Source organism: Aspergillus eucalypticola (genome assembly GCF_003184535.1).
Source record: "Aspergillus eucalypticola CBS 122712 chromosome Unknown BO83scaffold_16, whole genome shotgun sequence".
In the NCBI taxonomy this organism is placed as follows: Eukaryota; Fungi; Ascomycota; class Eurotiomycetes; order Eurotiales; family Aspergillaceae; genus Aspergillus; species Aspergillus eucalypticola.
Genome location: NW_020290290.1, coordinates 550,850 through 568,024, shown reverse-complemented (window position 1 = coordinate 568,024; position 17,175 = coordinate 550,850). Strand labels below are relative to the sequence as shown.

General features: G+C 52.2%; 8 protein-coding genes across 8 annotated transcripts; 3 read left to right on the top strand and 5 right to left on the bottom strand.

Annotated features, from left to right (window-relative positions):
* Nucleotides 1-819: 819 nt before the first annotated feature.
* BO83DRAFT_379455 (uncharacterized protein) lies at nt 820-1,729 on the bottom strand. The gene has a single exon (XM_025531513.1). The coding sequence runs from the start codon at nt 1,467-1,469 to the stop codon at nt 1,098-1,100; it is 372 nt and encodes a 123-aa protein (XP_025387055.1). The 5' UTR covers nt 1,470-1,729; the 3' UTR covers nt 820-1,097.
* Nucleotides 1,730-2,290: 561 nt separating this feature from the next.
* BO83DRAFT_438393 (uncharacterized protein) lies at nt 2,291-3,388 on the top strand (the record flags this gene model as incomplete). Its single annotated transcript, XM_025536085.1, has 2 exons — nt 2,291-2,371; nt 2,501-3,388. Exon 2 carries the CDS (start codon nt 2,777-2,779, stop codon nt 3,386-3,388), a length of 612 nt encoding a protein of 203 aa, XP_025387054.1. The 5' UTR covers nt 2,291-2,371; nt 2,501-2,776.
* Nucleotides 3,389-3,604: 216 nt separating this feature from the next.
* On the bottom strand, nt 3,605-7,018 carry cdc48 (AAA family ATPase CDC48). The gene is made up of 6 exons (XM_025531512.1): nt 6,567-7,018; nt 6,475-6,502; nt 6,351-6,406; nt 6,040-6,289; nt 4,484-5,975; nt 3,605-4,433 (listed from the first exon to the last, which is right to left on the bottom strand). Exons 1-6 carry the CDS (start codon nt 6,614-6,616, stop codon nt 3,847-3,849), a joined length of 2,463 nt encoding a protein of 820 aa, XP_025387053.1. The 5' UTR covers nt 6,617-7,018; the 3' UTR covers nt 3,605-3,846.
* A 539-nt stretch (nt 7,019-7,557) lies between these two features.
* Nucleotides 7,558-8,682, top strand: BO83DRAFT_59170 (gamma-glutamylcyclotransferase family protein). Its single transcript, XM_025537459.1, has 2 exons — nt 7,558-7,676; nt 7,737-8,682. Exon 2 carries the CDS (start codon nt 7,871-7,873, stop codon nt 8,492-8,494), a length of 624 nt encoding a protein of 207 aa, XP_025387052.1. The 5' UTR covers nt 7,558-7,676; nt 7,737-7,870; the 3' UTR covers nt 8,495-8,682.
* BO83DRAFT_418155 (uncharacterized protein) lies at nt 8,588-9,875 on the bottom strand (the record flags this gene model as incomplete). Its single annotated transcript, XM_025534806.1, has 2 exons — nt 8,588-9,576; nt 9,685-9,875. The coding sequence occupies 2 exons, from the start codon at nt 9,873-9,875 to the stop codon at nt 8,799-8,801; spliced, it is 969 nt and encodes a 322-aa protein (XP_025387051.1). The 3' UTR covers nt 8,588-8,798.
* A 313-nt stretch (nt 9,876-10,188) lies between these two features.
* On the bottom strand, nt 10,189-12,260 carry BO83DRAFT_59111 (uncharacterized protein). The gene has a single exon (XM_025537458.1). The coding sequence runs from the start codon at nt 12,092-12,094 to the stop codon at nt 10,505-10,507; it is 1,590 nt and encodes a 529-aa protein (XP_025387050.1). The 5' UTR covers nt 12,095-12,260; the 3' UTR covers nt 10,189-10,504.
* A 1,483-nt stretch (nt 12,261-13,743) lies between these two features.
* Nucleotides 13,744-14,640, top strand: BO83DRAFT_315228 (Mpv17/PMP22 family protein; the record flags this gene model as incomplete). The annotated part of the gene is made up of 4 exons (XM_025527611.1): nt 13,744-13,848; nt 13,928-14,203; nt 14,261-14,527; nt 14,584-14,640. 4 exons carry the CDS (start codon nt 13,744-13,746, stop codon nt 14,638-14,640), a joined length of 705 nt encoding a protein of 234 aa, XP_025387049.1.
* Nucleotides 14,641-14,995: 355 nt separating this feature from the next.
* On the bottom strand, nt 14,996-17,138 carry BO83DRAFT_379449 (DCN1 family protein). The gene is made up of 5 exons (XM_025531511.1): nt 16,878-17,138; nt 16,717-16,760; nt 15,908-15,978; nt 15,680-15,854; nt 14,996-15,605 (listed from the first exon to the last, which is right to left on the bottom strand). Exons 1-5 carry the CDS (start codon nt 16,959-16,961, stop codon nt 15,179-15,181), a joined length of 801 nt encoding a protein of 266 aa, XP_025387048.1. The 5' UTR covers nt 16,962-17,138; the 3' UTR covers nt 14,996-15,178.
* Nucleotides 17,139-17,175: the final 37 nt, after the last annotated feature.

The following is a 17,175-nucleotide window of genomic DNA, read 5'->3' as shown; positions in this document are numbered from 1 at the left end:
AGTCTATTTGCACCATCGATATCCCCACCTCAGCTAGTAGATACTAGATAGAGCTTACGTATAGTCAACGAGGGTTCTATGTGTAGGAGCGAATAATTCGATTTCTAGAGCTGATTGTAGATAACGGCCGAGTCTAAAGTCATGACCACCGAATTTCCACTGTTGCAGCTGAGAACAATTCATATCCGAACGGGTTCAATGACTGTGGAGCAGCCTGGGCAACACAGCACGCTTGTGTTCTACTATTGAGCCGCCGCTATTGAGGCGGCAGTATAACACAAACAATCTATAACTTGAATAGTCTACTCACCAACTCAGGAGATTTTCCATCGGCCACGCCGATCCCATCAGACGAGGACAAAATATCCGATCCATAGTAAGTAACAGCAAAAACATCGCACGCATGAGAAAAGCCAGCACCCTACTATATTCCTCACCCCCTCACCGTGCGCTGTCCACATGAATCAAGGAAGCAACTACTAAGCGCCCGGATCTGGTCCATCCTGCATTGCATGTGGACGACGGAACAACGGAACGATACCTGCCTTACCTCGTACATCTTATCAACATCCCTCCCTCGCTGGCGAAGCTAGTACTAAGAACCAGCCATCCCGCAATCATGTGTCTTCTTTTATTTTTTTTCCCATCCGGTTGTGTCACCTCAATCCCTGGCAACTCGCAGCAAAAAACCTTACACGAACATGTGGGTGTGAGCCAGCCAGCCATCGTTCATGCCTGCCTCCTTGTTGCTTACATGCAGCAAGTACATAATGGGAGGGATATTATTTGTGCCTCGAGGGTAGTGGAGCCCCATGTATGTATGTATGTATGTCTATGTAAGTACCTAGTTATACTATGTATGTTTATAGTCATATACCCACCCCGGCGCAATGATTGCATCTTGGTCAAAGTCCATTCGATGCGCCAACCGCCGTTGGTGATGCTATTTATATCGGATGTACCCTGAATAGCCATGTTCGGGATATGCCTCCGCGTTCTCTCTCGCGCGCGCCTATTCACGCCTATAGTAGATAACTACATACGGGAGGAGATGCAGTGTGGTGTGATGTGATGCGATGCGATGCGATGCCAGGCGGCTAACCTTCCGTAAGAATATCCGTTGGCTTTCTGTGACCGGAATTATCTAGGGCGTGGCAAGCTTCCTGCATCGTGAGGAAACCTTCAAGGGCCCAGCATCGCTTGATGATATCTTCAAGGAATAAAGGGTTCGTATTTGGGAGTTTGTCATCGGTCGGCCAGGTTTTACATGTCTTGGACACTGGATCATCGTCTAGGTCGGTCTCGATGTCGGGTATAACGCAGAACTCGAAGTGGTTTCCAGAGATAACTTCGTACATCATCGAGCCAAAGCGCGCAATGTCGGACTTGACTGAAGCGAAGTCTTCAGAAATAAAATCTGCCATGTCTTCATCATCCGCGACAATAGTAGATTCGGTAAAATCGCACATGTGGAGAGAAAGACCCTCATCAAGCAGGAAATTGTGTGTCGCAATATCGACAACAAATACTCGCCGCTCGTGAACACGATGGATGATATGTGCAGCTTCCTGGAGCCATTGTAATCGTCGACTGCTGTCCACAAGTATCATGGTGAATACGTAGATAGCGGCTCAGTGAACCCTGGCGTAGGTATGGCATTCGAATCTCGGTGTCGGAGGTGTGATAGGGCTTTATTGCTCCTGGGACATGCCCAAGATGGCTGTACACATGCCTTTTATGTTTTAGAGATTGCTTGTTTAGCTCAGTCGTCTGCTCGTAGCTGATAATCGTCGTCTCGGATGCACCCTTAGGGACAGTCCAAACATTGGCCGTTTTGACTGCAATGTCTCCGAAGCGCATCACGCGTCCAACTCGGCCAAGTCCGATTAGCTCGGAATCATCGTTATAGCTCATTATAGATGAGCTCAACGAAGATAGTAGCTCTGTGGGTGGTGTCTAGTCTGTTGGCTGCAGGAGTTGTGCGCATAAGATAGAGCTCCAGCGGTCATGTGCAGCAGCAGCAGCGAAACAGCTTCGCCGTGAGAGATACCCTACCATTTGCACTTCACGTAATTAACCCTATTATAAGCTACATTCCTAGGGCACTCCAGAAATTAACGACAAGCCTGACCACATTCATGCCATGACCTCTCAACATGGTCATTACTATATAGATTCCCGCTAATCAAAAGCGGCAACCCATCTTATCGGCGGTTCCTGCGCTGACCTCCGACGACCGCAAGGCTCGCCTTTCCCCGGACTAGGATTATTCTTCGCCCCCAAGTTTCTCCTTCACCCCCCCTCCTCCCCTTCTTTCTCTACCTTTACACCTCTTGGTCCGACGCTCCCTATCACATCGCGAACCAGACAGGTAAGACGCAGAAAAATAAACCCCCCCCCCCCCCCCCCCCCGGCCCCTTGGATACCGCGAAAGCTACCCCAACCCGCGCAATCTTTTCCAGAACCGTAGTTAGTACCCGCTAACCGATCGCGATCGCAGCTATTGTACCCTCTCGTTTCTCACGAGCAAGAGTCGCACGCTACTATCGACTTGGGGTTTTTATATATATTGATACCTGTTGCGCTAGCTCAGACTATCCTATCTCCCTTGTCTTGGTCGTTTACCAACCCACCGTCTATACAAAACGCAAGCGCTACACCTGGTTCCCGCTTCGCGCCGCGCCCACCTACCTATCGTCACATCGACTCAACCACCATTACACTACACTATACGACACCAACCCTCCACCCCCTCAAGAAACCAACAACACCAACAATGCCCTCCTCCTCCTCCCCCAACCAACCCACCACAACCACCCCATCCACCACCACCGACCTCGAATCCGACCTCCTCCTGCACCTAACCAGCACACCTGCGCTCGAAGACCTCCACGCCACACTCCTCAGCTCACTCCAACGTCTCGGCTGGACAGAACGGATCCGAAAACTCGCGCAGGAACTCCTTCGCGGCGGACGATGCGAGCGATTCGACGAGGTATTCGAAGCGGTAGTAGCGTCCGCGGAGGGGAGGAAACATCCTATCCTTGCGGAGGCGAATAAAGCGAAGCAACAAAGCAATGGGAATAATAGTGGTGGGGACGAGGATGGTAGTAGTGGCATTGGGGATCTGGAGGCGTTTGATGTGAGGATTCCGTCGGCGGTGGTGGAGCAGGGGGTTAGGGCGTTGAAGGAGGTGTTGAGGGAGGTGGTGGTTGCGGAGGATGGGGGGGATATTTTGGGGGACGTTGAGAATGGGCATAAGGAGGAGGGTGGTGGTGGTGGTGGTGGTGGTAAGGGGTCGAAGAATAGTAAGGATGGAGGGGGGGATACGGCGAGTCCGGTGAAGAAGGTGAAGAAGGAGTCGAAGACGGGGAGTAAGGTTAAATGATATGTGCGTGTCTGTCTGTCTGTTGATGTGTGGTGTGGTAGTTCGTTTGGTTTCGTGGCTGGCGTGTTGGTTTGGTGTTTTGGGTTGGTTCTTCTGGAATACTTCTTGTCAGGCTATTGCTTACGGCGTTGCTTTGGTGGCTTACTACGGACGGCGTTGCATTATCCTGATACCAGCATGGGCATGTATGCATGCCTCATTATTTTGTACAACAGTTGGGGGTTGTCTACCAAGACGTGCAATTCATTTACTCTTTAAGCTTAATATTATGGTACTCAGTATGCGAGACAGATATTCGCAATCTCAGAACGTGAAAGGAAAAGAAAAGGAAACTGTAACCCAATAGGAATTTCGACCGGGGCTATATCCCGGCCTCAAAACCCGCTGTTTCTAAGTAGTAGTAGTGCAGATGGATAACTAACTTGGAAGGATAACTAACTTGGAAACATGCAACCAATCTAGTCATAGAGGCTGTCGTCATTGCCGGCTTCACCAAACGTGTTGTTGTCCGTCACCTCACCCGCCGACGGGAAGCGGAAGAAGCTGCTGCCACCCGAGTTCTTCAGGCTCTGGGCAAATGCCTCGTAGCGACGGATCTCCACGTCGCTGACGGAGCGTCTGGCCGACTTCATCGCCTCCTCGAAGTGCGCCCGGGTAAGCTCCGGCACCGGGTCCTCCTCCTCGACCTCCTCGTCCTCCATCTTGATATCCTCACCCTGAGCCTCACGCTGCTTCTGGCGTTCAATGTCAGCGCCGATGGACTGCTTGATGGCGAGCTTGACGGCACGCTGGGTCACGAAGCCAAGATCAGCACCGGAGAATCCGTGGGTCTTGCTGGCAATGAAGGAAAGGTCGATGTCGCCAGCGATAGGGGTCTTGCGGAGCTGGGCCTTGAGGATGCTCTCACGAGAGGCCTGGTCGGGCAGAGGAACGTAGACCAGGGTGTCAAGACGACCAGGACGGACCAGGGCGGCATCAAGCTGCTCGGGTCTGTTCGTGGCACCAATGACGAACACGTTCTTCTTGGAAGTCATACCGTCCATCTCTATTTGGAAGTTAGCAACTACTCAGGTACAATCGAGACAATTAACTTACCAGTCAGGAGCTGGTTGACGACACGGTCAGAGGCACCGCCGGCATCACCGACAGAGCCACCACGGGACTTGGCGATGGAATCCAGCTCATCCAGGAAGACAACGCAAGGAGCAGCGGCACGGGCCTTGTCGAAGATATCACGGATGTTGCTCTCGGACTCACCGAACCACATACTCAGCAGCTCAGGACCCTTGACCGAGATGAAGTTGGCAGCACACTCGTTGGCCACGGCCTTGGCGAGCATGGTCTTACCAGTACCGGGAGGACCATAGAACAAAACACCGCGGGAAGGAGAAAGACCAAACTTCTGGAACTTCTCGGGGTGGTCGACAGGGTACTGCACGCTCTCGATGAGCTCGCGCTTGACCTCCTCCAGACCACCAATGTCCTCCCAACGGACGTTGGGCACCTCGACAACGGCAACCTCGCGGAGAGCGGAGGGGTTGGAGACACCGAGGGCGTAACGGAAGTTCTCCATGGTAACACCCAGAGAGTCCAGGACCTCCGCGTCAATGGTGTCCTCGTCGAGATCAATCAGATCCATCTTCTCACGGATCTGCTGCATGGCAGCCTCAGAGCACAGAGAGGCAAGATCGGAACCGACGTAACCGTGGGTCTCGGCGGCAATGGTCTCCAAGTCGACATCATCACCCAGCTTCATGTTCTTGGTGTGGATCGAGAGGATCTCCAGACGGCCAGTGGGGTCGGGGATACCGATGTCGACCTCACGATCGAAACGACCGAAACGGCGGAGGGCGGGGTCGATGGAGTTGGGGCGGTTGGTGGCGGCCATGACAACCACGTTGGAGCGGGCCTTCATACCGTCCATCAGGGTCAGAAGCTGAGAGACGACACGACGCTCGACTTCACCGTTGGTCTTCTCACGCTTAGGGGCGATGGAATCGATTTCATCAATGAAGATGATGGCAGGGGAGTTCTTCTCGGCTTCCTCGAAGGCCTTGCGCAGGTTGGACTCGGATTCACCGGCCATCTTGGACATGATCTCGGGACCGTTGATCAGGAAGAAGAAAGCGCCGGTCTCATTGGCAACAGCACGAGCCATCAAAGTCTTACCGGTACCCGGAGGACCGTACATGAGGATACCACGGGGCGGCTTGATACCGATGGACTTGAAGAGCTGGGGGTGGCGAAGGGGCAGCTCGACCAATTCGCGGATCTGAGCCATCTGCTTCCTGCAGCCACCGATGTCGTCGTAACCGACCTCGTTGAGGTTGCCCTCCTCATCCTCGCGCTGGATCGGCTCACCCTCGCAGTGGATGATGGTATCTTGGGCGACGATGCCATACTCTGGGGGATCCACCTCGACAACCTTGAATTCCACTTGTCTCATACCACCTCTTACTGTGAACAGGTCTCCCTGTCTCACGGGTCTGTAGGCTTCGCGGAAGTAGGGGGCGAGGTAGACATCGAAAAGGGATCCAGTCAGGCCCTCAACGGTGTCGGCGATGGGGAGAACGGCAATACGCTTGGCCTGTTGGTGAGAACAAGCGAGGTTAGTAAGTCGCCTGGAGAACACCGAGAGCAGTAGAACTCACGTATTTGATGTCGGGGCAGGGGTGGACGGTGATGATATCGCCGTGCTTGACACGCAGGTTGTGTCTCACAACGCGGTTGATGCGAGCGCTTCCATCATCGAGATCATCATCGGCCAACACAATCAGAACGGTGTCCTTGCGCTTCTTGCCCTTGACGAGGACGGTGTCACCCCGGAACAGCTGGAGGGTGTCCATTGTGTTGTTGGAGAGAGCAATAACGGAGTTGTCATCGTTGACGGCATCGGTGACACTAGCACCCAGACAGTCAGTACTCAACCAGTATCCCCGCACCAAGGCCAGAGCTAGCTTACATGAGGGAGTTGGGCTTCTTCTTCTTCTTCAAGATAGCCGTCGAGGTGTCGAGTTCCTATTTCGCGGTGGTTGTTAGTATTCGCCATCAAGGTCCCTTCCCGTTCGGCAGACAAAAGTCTTTACCTCTTTCTTGTCGGCGCCGGAGGCGTCACTGTGCGATGAGGTTAGCTTCTTGGAACGATGGTGAAGTTTATGCCAGAGGTTCCATCACGTACTGGAGGTTCACCCTCTTCTTGTCGTGGGTGTGATCGGGTTCGGCGCTCATCTTGAGGGGAAGCTGGATAAGGCGCGTAAAGCAACGTAGACACTTGGGTACGTATCAAGGACTGTCGCTGTACCGGATTTGGTGAAGCTCGGCAACAGGGACAAAGAGGATAATGAAGGGGGACGAGAAAACGAAACAGAGATACAAATCCCACCAGACCGAAAGAGATGGTGGAGGGAGGGGAGTAAATTGAGAGGATGAGATAGGATGGCAGAGGGGGGAGGGAGTTGGAAGTGAGATCGGAGGATGGCAGAGAGAGAGCTCCAGTTAAGAGGTGACGATAGTGCCAGGCCCTACCGGGGCTTGATGACTTAAGCTGTTGCAGATTCACGAGCCACCAAACCCGGTTGCCGCCACCGCCTGGGGAGGAGAGAGAAGCGTATGGAAGCCGGTCGTATCCACTCTTGATCATCCCCCAACTAACCACTACTACGATTAACTAGTATTTATCTGGGGTCAACTAATCATTTAGGTGTTGCTACTCCATCGTTGCTTTATAAGCCATGATACTTTGCACAAAATGAGTCACTGTGGCTGCTCCCCCCTCACTCTGTTGTGACTGTCGGGGATATGCGTGTGCATTACACCGCCCGGTAACACTGTGCCTGTGTCTGTACCTCTGCCTGAGGCAGCTATCCTCCCTGCATGCATGCACAGAGTGCTTCTATGACAGCCAGGGCATGGCATCAGTCAGCCTGGACCAGCCCAGGCTGTCTCTGGCTCTGCATCACCATGCCCAAGGCACTGTCAGGACAATAGCCTTGTGGTGGGCGGCGACTGCCTTGCCGGCAACTTGCTGCCTATGAACGGGACTTCCCTATTCGGCAGACAAGGGTATACATGTACCATCGAACTGACCAGAGCCGTGTGAACCTGTCTTCCGCCCAGTTGGCAAGTTCATCAGAATATTGCTCCCCTATATAGTGCTATGTGCACACAGGGCTATGTTTGCACGCCCGGGCAACAGCTTGACCAGTTCTGGTGACTCGAACAAATGAGTATTCACAGCAACAGCCTGTCCAACATGGCTATCAGTATATAAGTTTTTGTTAACGGCCTTGTATAGCTATATACCCATCACCTATCCATTGCCATCTCTTTAGCTAACCGCCCTCATGAGTGAACGTTAATCACACTGAGACCATTGTCCGCAATACAAGACTCTCTCTCCATCAGGGGACCACTGATACTACTACTGATAGATCGTTTGCTTGCCTCATTGATGAACTTGGCCCACTCTAATAAATCGAAGTCATGGATGATAAGGCTGATTACCCCTCGGACTTCCTGCAAGCACGAAACAACACATTGACGGACGATGAGGTAAACCACCTGGTCGAGAAGCCGGGCTGCGCAGCTCGCTTCGTCTACGGAGTCCTCATGCTCCCCACCGCACTAAAATACTTCCTCGACATGCCGCAGACCACGGACATTGCCAAATGCATGATGCACGCAACCGTGTACGGGTTCAAGCTCTATCACTTCAGCCCGGACAGCACACCCGTCATGCTGCCCTCAGAGGACCCGCAGCACCGAGTCGAAGGGATGCTCATCCTCGGATTGAATGAAGAATATCGCAACAGGATCTACGAATATGAGAGCGGGCTCATGAGCCTTGTCGATGTGCGGGCACATGTCACTCAACTGGACTCGTTCGAGGGCTACGATATTCGCAGTGTGAGAATTGTCGATGCGGGGGCGTTCGTCTGGAACCAGGAAAAGGTGGACGAGGGGATGAATGAGCTTCCGTCGACAGAACAGGGTCTGTATACCTGGCCTGTGGATGGAATCTTGTGTAGCCAGATATATCAGAATATGCTTGCGGCTCAGCGCGCGTCAACGATCGATTTGGCGAGAAAGTCGGCACCGGATGCTTAGGGTGGTCCAGCTTCGCTGGGAACATGGATCAAATGAGTAGACGTTCTGGCTTGGTTACTTGGCGTTTGGTCGGTTGAAGGATCTAGACTGTCTAATTGTACGACGACTATGACTTGCTCGGGTGTCAGGTGTTGGCTTGGTAATTAATTGGATGCGTTACATGGACAGATGAAACCCTTTCCTAGCATAGCAAGCTAGTAGAACCATCCGTCTTCATCCCGATCTAAATCTATAGTATATCACCCTGCCAAGAACAACTAGATCGCTCAATACAACATGAAACCCACCCCAATCCCATCCCCTACTACAACCCCGTCGCGACCCAAGAATCCCAAACCTCCCAAGCCCCCGCCATAAAACTAACCAACCCGGTCAAATGCTCGGGGAACCCAATGCCCTTCTCGAAGCACCAATGAAGACACAACGGCGCCCAACAAACATTATTAACGAGACTCTTTCTCCACGCCCGAATCTCCTTCCTCAACGCCTCTCTCTTCTCCTCCTTCCCCTTGACACCCTCAACACCCGCCTCCTCCTCCTCCATCTGTTTCCTCCTCCTCAACACCGTCCCCCTCCAAAGCACAAAAAACTGAAAGAAAATATGTCCAAACCACGCCCTCGTACTCCAAATATACCACTTATCGATCCCACCCCACCGATCCACGAACCGCTTCGACACGATCCCCTTCTGCGCAAGATATCCCACGTTCTCGAGCGCCTGGTAGATGACGTTCACGAACACCTGCAGCAGCGTCAGGATGTAGAGGGGTTTATCTGCCGGTGGGTGTTTCAGGGTGTGAGATCCCCATGTCCAGAGGGGGAAGAGGCCGAGGAGGCGGAGGGTGAAGCGGGTTTCGGACATGAGGGAGGAGAGGGCGAGGAGGGGCGATTTGGAGGAGGAGGAGGAGGATGTAGTAGTGGTGGTGGTGGGAGGTTTAGGGTTGTTGCGTAGACGAGCGAGCAGGCTGAGACGCGCTTGGAATGCGATCCATGGTGCCGAGGAGAGGACGTGGTGTAGTGTGTGTGCGAGATAGCCTGTTACTGCGAGGACTCGTTCTTGGCCGGCGGCGGTGGATATGAGTCTGTGGTGTGTGGAGGTTTGTCGGAGTTAGTGGGATGGATGTGCATGTCTCTCGGGATTAAGTGGTAGGGTTGGTTGGAGAATGTTGCGAGAGAAGGCAGTAGCTCACCTATCGAACCGGTCGACTGTCCGGTCTGTCGCCTTGAGAGCTGCCAGCAGCTGTTGGCGGCGACGTCCAGCGCCGGTTATTGACGATACCGGTGAGCAGTCGTCCTGCGGGGGGTTCCCCTCATTGCTGTGTTTTTCGTGGTCCGCGACAGCAGCGGGTGGAGAGGAGGGTTCGGGTTCGTGTTCGGCCATGGTGGTCTATTCTCGCGGTGGTAAATTATGTCGACATTGCTGAGGTCTGCGGACACTGGGGAGTTCGGGGACTTTATTGTCATGGGGGGAAATAGAGCGAGCGTGATCGTCAATCCAAGCATCTGACCAGCAGCTGCGCTTGGCGCGGTGCCGAGGTTCGGAATTGGCTCGGAATGATGGGTCCTGGTGGATGGATGGACCTGCCGCGGTTGGGGGGGGATGCCGACGGTGTGGGTTTTTACAGATTAGATGGTGATTAGATATTGAAGTAAGTGTTCCCAATTTCAACACTTAGATAATGACAAACTGGAGATTCCATTCCATTTATTTTGATGAGTAATTAGTTACTGAGACAAGTGTTTTGCTGATTATTGATTGACCTGTCGACATATTCTGATCACGCATATGAGAAATTACATGAGAAGGAAATTTTTCGTACCCCCACATTAGTTACTTAAGGAAAAGTAGTCTTCACGCAGGAGCTAGGATTCCGTGCTCATCTCGCGAAGTGCGGATCATCGTAATAGTAGCAACTTGATTGCCGTCACCACTGGCTGAATACCTTTCTGGCTGTATGCCAATAATATTTGTTGCTTTGTGGGCGCTCGTATCTTTCGTCGATCATTACTTCAGGAACGGTGTTCTCTGTCCTCTTCTGCACGAGATGCGAGATCAAGGAGACAACCACCCGACTCGTCATCTTCATCGTCCTCGTCGTAGTCTTCATCAACATCGTCGTCTTCTTCTTCTTCGTGACCTCTTCCGGACCAATGATCTTCTTCGTATTCCTCATTTACGGTTGCCGGGACTCTAACGATTGTACGCGGGGGGCGAGAACTGACGTTCGGGCGGCGGGGATGCTTGTTAATACTGTTCCATGCGCCTTGGGCCGTCGCTAGCTGTCGTGAGATAGTAGGGGTCCATCGAGACGTTCCAGATGGTCCTGCTTGCGATGAAATTGCTTCTGAGTTCCTAGCGTTTGAGTTTGTGGAGTGTGAGCTAGATGAACTGCCACTTGCCATGAGCCACTCGGGAATTTCAAGATGAGCAGGCGGAGGGGGCGCGCTAAGTGGTGCCGCAGACGGCTGAGTATTTAGCTGAGCAGATGGAGTAGCGAGTGGTTCTGTAGATCGAGCAACACCTGATGCGGTAGGAGGGGCGTTGGTAAAACATCCAGCAACGGACCCAGCAACTTGGGCAGTAAGAATCGGAAGAACAGTGGTAGTCGGTTTGGCATGTTTAGACGAGCCGGAACTATTGGTCGCCTTATCCACAAGCTTCTTCAACAGGGCCGATGGTGATTTACTGTCCTCAGCGAGCGATGTGCTTGATTCAGCTCCGAAACGCAATGGTGAGAAACGTCGGAGTCCCAAGTTCCTGACAATGTTTGCATCCGATATGCTGCGGTCACGCAGGTCCCACTGACTGGGAGCTCTGACAGCCGTGTCGCTGCACACCTCGTTAATGCTGCCCCATGCCCGTTCTTGAAGATGAGGTGCACAGTTGTAGCAGGCGCGATGGCTGCAAGGAGGGTAGACTGACGATTGTAGCAAGGGGCGGTCTTCGGAAAACTGGTCTGGATCGGTATTTGAGACGTCTTCAACAAAAGCAACATGGGGATTCTCGTCGTCATCGTCATCGCCTATGCCATAGATGACTTCTGTCACAGGGAAAGCAACAAGATGTTCGGAGTGTTCTGCGGCAACTGTCTGCAGGACCCTAACTTTCTGCCACATCAATATTCTCTTCTGTATTTCCGTGTAGTGACCACCCTTGATGGCGTTGGATATCCAAGGACTGAGGACGGGGGCCTGGCCTGGATCCATGCGGTGGGAGAAGCCGGTAATATCTACACCACAACGATAGAACCAACCAAGCGCCGGGACAAGGCCGCAGGACTCGCATGTCTCGTGCTTGTCAAGTGCATGCTCATGAACGACGACATCGTGTTTGCAATAGGGGTCACCGCAAGCTCTAGATTCGTCCTCATTCCACCCCGAGAACGGAGGGAAGAGACGGGGTCTGCCGTCCTCTCGACGAGCCACAAGGTTGAAAAAAGGATCAACAACCGGTTCGAAAGTAGCATGCAGATTCCATCTCACAGACGAAGGCTCGCTATTGGGGGGTGGGAGGAAGACTAGCTGAGAGGGTGGTGAGTCTGACCTTTCCGAAGGGCTCTCCTGACGTTCCTCCTCGTCCACCGGTAACCTAGAAGACATGATTCTTCAAGTAGTTGAGATGACCTGGTATGACACAACGATGAAAACGATGATTCAAGGGATGACTTCTGATGAGGAAGACTTCCTGTGAGGAAAGGAAACACGTCTGAGTGTTCGTTGAGACATCGTGTGAGATGTGGACGTGTTAGGCCTCTTCACCACAGACCGGGTCCAAAAGGTCTCGGCACTCAAACGCTTCAAACGAGCATTCGCAACTACATGCTTGCCAGCACGGTAGCAGAAGAATTGTGAACGCGAGATTAACATGCACATGGCCTACAGATTGGGAGTGCCATAAAGGCAAGGCCTAGGGCTGTGATGAAGCATTCATCTCTATATAAGCAGCATTATATGAGCTACATTTTCTGGCTGTGTAATTGTTAGTGGATAGGAACTGTGCACAGCAGATATGGAATCAGAAAAATACCCAAGATGAGTGATATATTGAAAATAAGCTCCATTATTTTCTGTTCCTGGCTGCACTCGGCGTGCACCTTTTGGGCTGGTGCCTTTCCTCTTAGGGTATAGACCATCAGGAAATACCGGATTTTTGAGATAAGCCTGAAAAGGGATCATAATGAGATCAATACTATATATAAATTCCAGATTCAGAAGATGCCTGGAAAATGCAGAGAAATATAGCAGATATAGTGAGGCATCGGAAAGGTGGACATGGGAACCCTTAAGATAGATGCTTGCCCGCATGTCGGAGCTGACCGAAAGGCGGGCAGCCCGAGGTCCCGGGTATTAAAGCGGCGACATTCGCCATTTGCCGATGAAGTGACCGACAGTGAAATTATTATTATTATTGCCTTTAATTGACTGCTTTCCTCCTCCACATTCCCAACAGCAATAGTCTAACTAACTAACAATCTACTCACTCACTAGTCGAATTGACTTGACTGGCTGTGTTTGGTGAAGTTAGAACTAGAATTCCTGTCAGCTTAGGGCAGGTGTTGGTCCCTCCATTGAATTGATCCGTGGATTAACTATTATTATTGACTGGGTCTCTTAACTGCTCTTATCCGCGTTGACCTTCCCCATATTATTGTCTGTGTTGCTGCATCTCATTTCCAACTCGCTCAGGAACTCTTCCGACCTCGGTAAGCTTTGGCTCATCCACCCGAACAAACCAGCCTCCTTCCTTTTCCCTTGACTCGTTCCCGTTCGTTCCTTAGCCTCGTTAAGTTACTAGTTGTTTTGGCTGGCGGGTGCTGTTGCTGCCCATCAACAAATCATCCATCAGCCAACAATCTCATCTCCCTCTCCCCCCCGGCTCCTCCTTTTCCCTGCCGTTCTATGCGGGACAGCGCATCTTCCGTCGCCAACCCCATGTTTTCCACCTAATCTCAAATCTCACCTCACCTCTGTCTGTCTGTCCTACCTTCTTTCCCCAATTCAAAACCCACTTCAATCCTCTTCCTCTCATTCTCCATCTCCACCAACCCTCCATTGTGGTTCCCACCCCACTTCCTTGTCTGGCTTGGCTGACCGTGTCCCGTAATTTCCGTAGCTGCCGTCTTCGTGACTTTATCGTCTTCTGGCTCCCGTCCTTCTTAATTGACCATATCGCGCGCGCTTAATCTTCCTTTCTTCCCTCATCTTCAGCCTCACCTACACCCTCAACCACACCCACCAGATCAGCAAAAATGTCTGCCAAGTTCCAGGACGAGGCCGTCACCTCGATACGGGAGGATACAAAGGAATTGGTCCACAAGGTTGGAAACCGGTTGACTGGCGATGGCTATCTCGCTGTATGTTTTGCGCCTGTGTAATCACACCCCCGATGCGTGTTTACAGTCCACTGATTGAGACAATGCGCGTCTATTACAGCTCTACCTTCGCCAACTGCAGTCGAACCCCCTGCGCACCAAGATGTTGACCTCCGGTGTCCTGTCCAGTTTGCAAGAAATCCTGGCCTCGTGGATCGCCCATGATGTCAGCAAGCACGGTCACTACTTCAGCGCCCGTGTCCCCAAGATGGCCCTCTACGGAATGTTCATCAGCGCCCCGCTGGGCCACTTCCTCATTGGAATTCTGCAGCGGGTCTTCGCTGGCCGGACGAGCATCAAGGCCAAGATCCTGCAGATCCTCGCCAGCAACTTGTTGGTATGTTCGATCTGAAACTCCCTTCTGACGTGCGCCTGGAATGCTGACGCGACGCAGGTCTCCCCCATCCAAAACGCCGTGTACCTGTGCTGCATGGCAGTTATCGCGGGCGCGCGCACCTTCCACCAGGTCCGCGCTACCGTGCGGGCCGGTTTCATGCCCGTCATGAAGGTCAGCTGGGTTACCTCACCCATCGCTCTGGCCTTTGCCCAGAAGTTCCTCCCCGAGCACACCTGGGTGCCTTTCTTCAACATTGTCGGGTTCGTCATTGGAACCTACGTCAACACGCACACCAAGAAGAAGCGTCTTGAGGCTCTCCGCAAGGTAAACCAACTACGTGACGATCCCGACGCGACCAGTCGCTAACCTTAGCACGACAGCGCTACGATCAACGCCGGGGACCCGGTAGCGAGTACGACAAGGGCGACTACCGGTAGATGATGTAAATATACTGTATCTAGCTTATGACTACCGACAGGGCAGTGTGGACTTTCCAGTAATGGTCAGTTAGAGCAGTCCGTTCACTCGGGTACGTCTTCCGAACCCCCGAGACTGCCGAGATGAGCGGCTGCCTCAGCCCAGCCACCTTATCGGAAAGTCCACTTCCCCCTTTCCCTGTCATCCATTTCATTAACCCCCATGACATCCTAATCTGACCCGGATATACCTCTGATGATGGAGCTCTGGCGTCGAGATGAAGATATGTTTGCCCTGCCCCCTGTTATGATGAATATGTTTTATCGTTTCTATTCTCTATTCTCCTTGGCGACACAAACCACCATGCTGCATACCTCTTCTGTCTATCACTGTCGCCATAGTTTCATACCGATAACAAAATACCAAGATATAAAGATTCCCTACACCATCCCTTACCATGTAATAGTAATAATCATAAACCCATCCCATGTATCTACCTAACCGTCGTCGTAGACTACTAGTCAAATACCACATCAAGAATGATAGAATTCAAGAGACCTACTCAACCTCCATATCCTCCCCCCTCTTCTTCTGCACCCACTCCACAAAATCATCCAACGCCCCCGGCCACGCCCCATCCGCACTCCACCACCCAAAGTTCTCATCCTCCATCGTCTTCCGCATAAACACCTCCACCTGCTCCCACAGATCCTTATTCACGGGCCTCTTCCCCCTCTCCTCCAGGAACTCAATCCACCAATCCAACCACGGAGTCGACTCCGTGTTCCACTGCACCCCACCATTCTGCGGCGTGAAGAACAGCCGCCATTGCTCCGCCGCGATCTCGAACTGCAGGTTCCGCTGGCCTTGCATGCGACAGAGTGGGAAGGTGAAGCGGTACACCCGCCGGAAGAGGTCCGGTTGAATGGGGATGCGCGCGCGGATGTCTGCGGCGTGGGCGATCATTTTGTCGAGGGTGTCGGATCTATATTTTTCCCCCCATGTATATTAGTTTGTTGTCTGGGGATGTATGTGTGGATATGGAGGGGAGGTATCTACCCAGTTATTCTCCAGCCGTTGATGAAGCCTTCGCGGGTGAATTCGCCCATTGAGGGGGATTTGAGCAGTTCGGCGATTCCTAGACATGCTACTTCGTCGAGGCCGACTTTGATGTCGCCGAGGTATTTCATCGCTCCTTCGATGCCGATCCCGTCTGGGTTGTCTTCTGGGGCATCTGGTGGAGGTTAGTTTGGGTTGTAATAAGGAAGGTGGTGGGAGTGGACGAACCTCGATAACTGTCGAAGATCTTGCTCAGTGAGGATGTGCTACCGCCGGCACCGGAGGAGCTTTGGAAGTATCTGGAGGTGAGGTTGGAATTAGCGACTGTTTGAGATCAGTGGTTGGAATCATATGTTGGTGAGTGTATGAAGCAGAGGATGTAGAGAGTGCTAAAGTGGGTGAAACTCTGATGCATGCTCGGATTTCAACACACAGGCTGGGTTGGTCTCATATGTAGAAGTCCCGTTCTTTCTGCTTTGTGCTAGGCATCCTGCAAGAGCAGTATTCTTTTGACCACTAGGTAACTGGGAGATAGACCTCAAGGCAGATTCTCTAAGCGCACGGATGCCAGGTAATGTGTAGACAAATCTGGCTGAACGATATCGGTGTCGAAATTTGATAACAGACATACTACACGCTTGTGGAGGTCTCTTGTCTGAAGCTGCCGGAGAAGAAGCTTTCAGAGATGACAAAGCCTCAATCGACAGTCGATTTACTGCACATCGCATGCGATAGAGTGACATCTGACAGCGTCAGATTTACGTCTTCAGCTGTATCCGCCGGACGGCATGTATTCATAGTTGAACAATGAGGTGTTTCAGGACAGCCTGCACCAACACCTAACAGTACCTTGATTCAGTCCCGCCGGACGAGGGATACAGACAGATGAGACGACGCCAGGCCTAACGTATTGAAATAACCAAGCGAGGTATAAGATGACCAGGTCCCTTGGACCGCGGCCGTAAGAGTGGAAACGCGATAGCATAGCCATCAAGTGTAAAGAGAAGGAGAATAGAGCACAAAAAAAATATACTCACGCATCAAGAGCTTGTTCCACATTCCAGCGAGATGCTTTCAAGAACTATATGCATGCGACAAGTCAGTCATGGAGGAACACGTGATGAGCGCAGATAAGGCTGGTTGGGCGATATGGCATCTGCCGAAAGAAGGGCAAAAGAAGCAATGAGACAGTGTATACCTTTGCAGCTACTGCGTCCTTGGCTTGGGTGAGGTTCACGAATTGCATTATACATTGCTTCTGAGCAGTAGAGTAAGGCGGCATGGTGGGGTGAGGCAGGCAGTGGCCTGCGGGGAAGATATTGGCAGATGGAGGGAGGTGTAGGGGCTCGTTAGGAAGCGAACGAGAGAGTACAGATGTGAAAGTTCGGTGGCTGTAAGCTCACTGGCTGCAAGGTGAGGAAATATACAGAAGTGCTGTTAATCGGCTGCTGGAATGACTGGATGGGGAAACTTCACATCTCCGAATCGAGCTCGCT

Bases quoted from the DNA above. Each gene is read 5' to 3' on its own strand.
- BO83DRAFT_59111 (XM_025537458.1), bottom strand. From the start codon at position 12,094: ATGTCTTCTAGGTTACCGGTGGACGAGGAGGAACGTCAGGAGAGCCCT.
- cdc48 (XM_025531512.1), bottom strand. From the start codon at position 6,616: ATGAGCGCCGAACCCGATCACACCCACGACAAGAAGAGGGTGAACCTC. The intron at 6,503-6,566 runs GTACGTGATGGA...CTCATCGCACAG, and splicing joins AAGAAGAGGGTGAACCTCCA to TGACGCCTCCGGCGCCGACA. The intron at 4,434-4,483 runs GTAAGTTAATTG...ACTTCCAAATAG, and splicing joins CGTCAACCAGCTCCTGACTG to AGATGGACGGTATGACTTCC.
- BO83DRAFT_379455 (XM_025531513.1), bottom strand. From the start codon at position 1,469: ATGTGCGATTTTACCGAATCTACTATTGTCGCGGATGATGAAGACATG.
- BO83DRAFT_379449 (XM_025531511.1), bottom strand. From the start codon at position 16,961: ATGCCGCCTTACTCTACTGCTCAGAAGCAATGTATAATGCAATTCGTG. The intron at 16,761-16,877 runs GTATACACTGTC...GCATGCATATAG, and splicing joins AGGACGCAGTAGCTGCAAAG to TTCTTGAAAGCATCTCGCTG. The intron at 15,979-16,716 runs GTGAGTATATTT...CCTCACCTCCAG, and splicing joins GTGGAACAAGCTCTTGATGC to ATACTTCCAAAGCTCCTCCG.
- BO83DRAFT_59170 (XM_025537459.1), top strand. From the start codon at position 7,871: ATGGATGATAAGGCTGATTACCCCTCGGACTTCCTGCAAGCACGAAAC.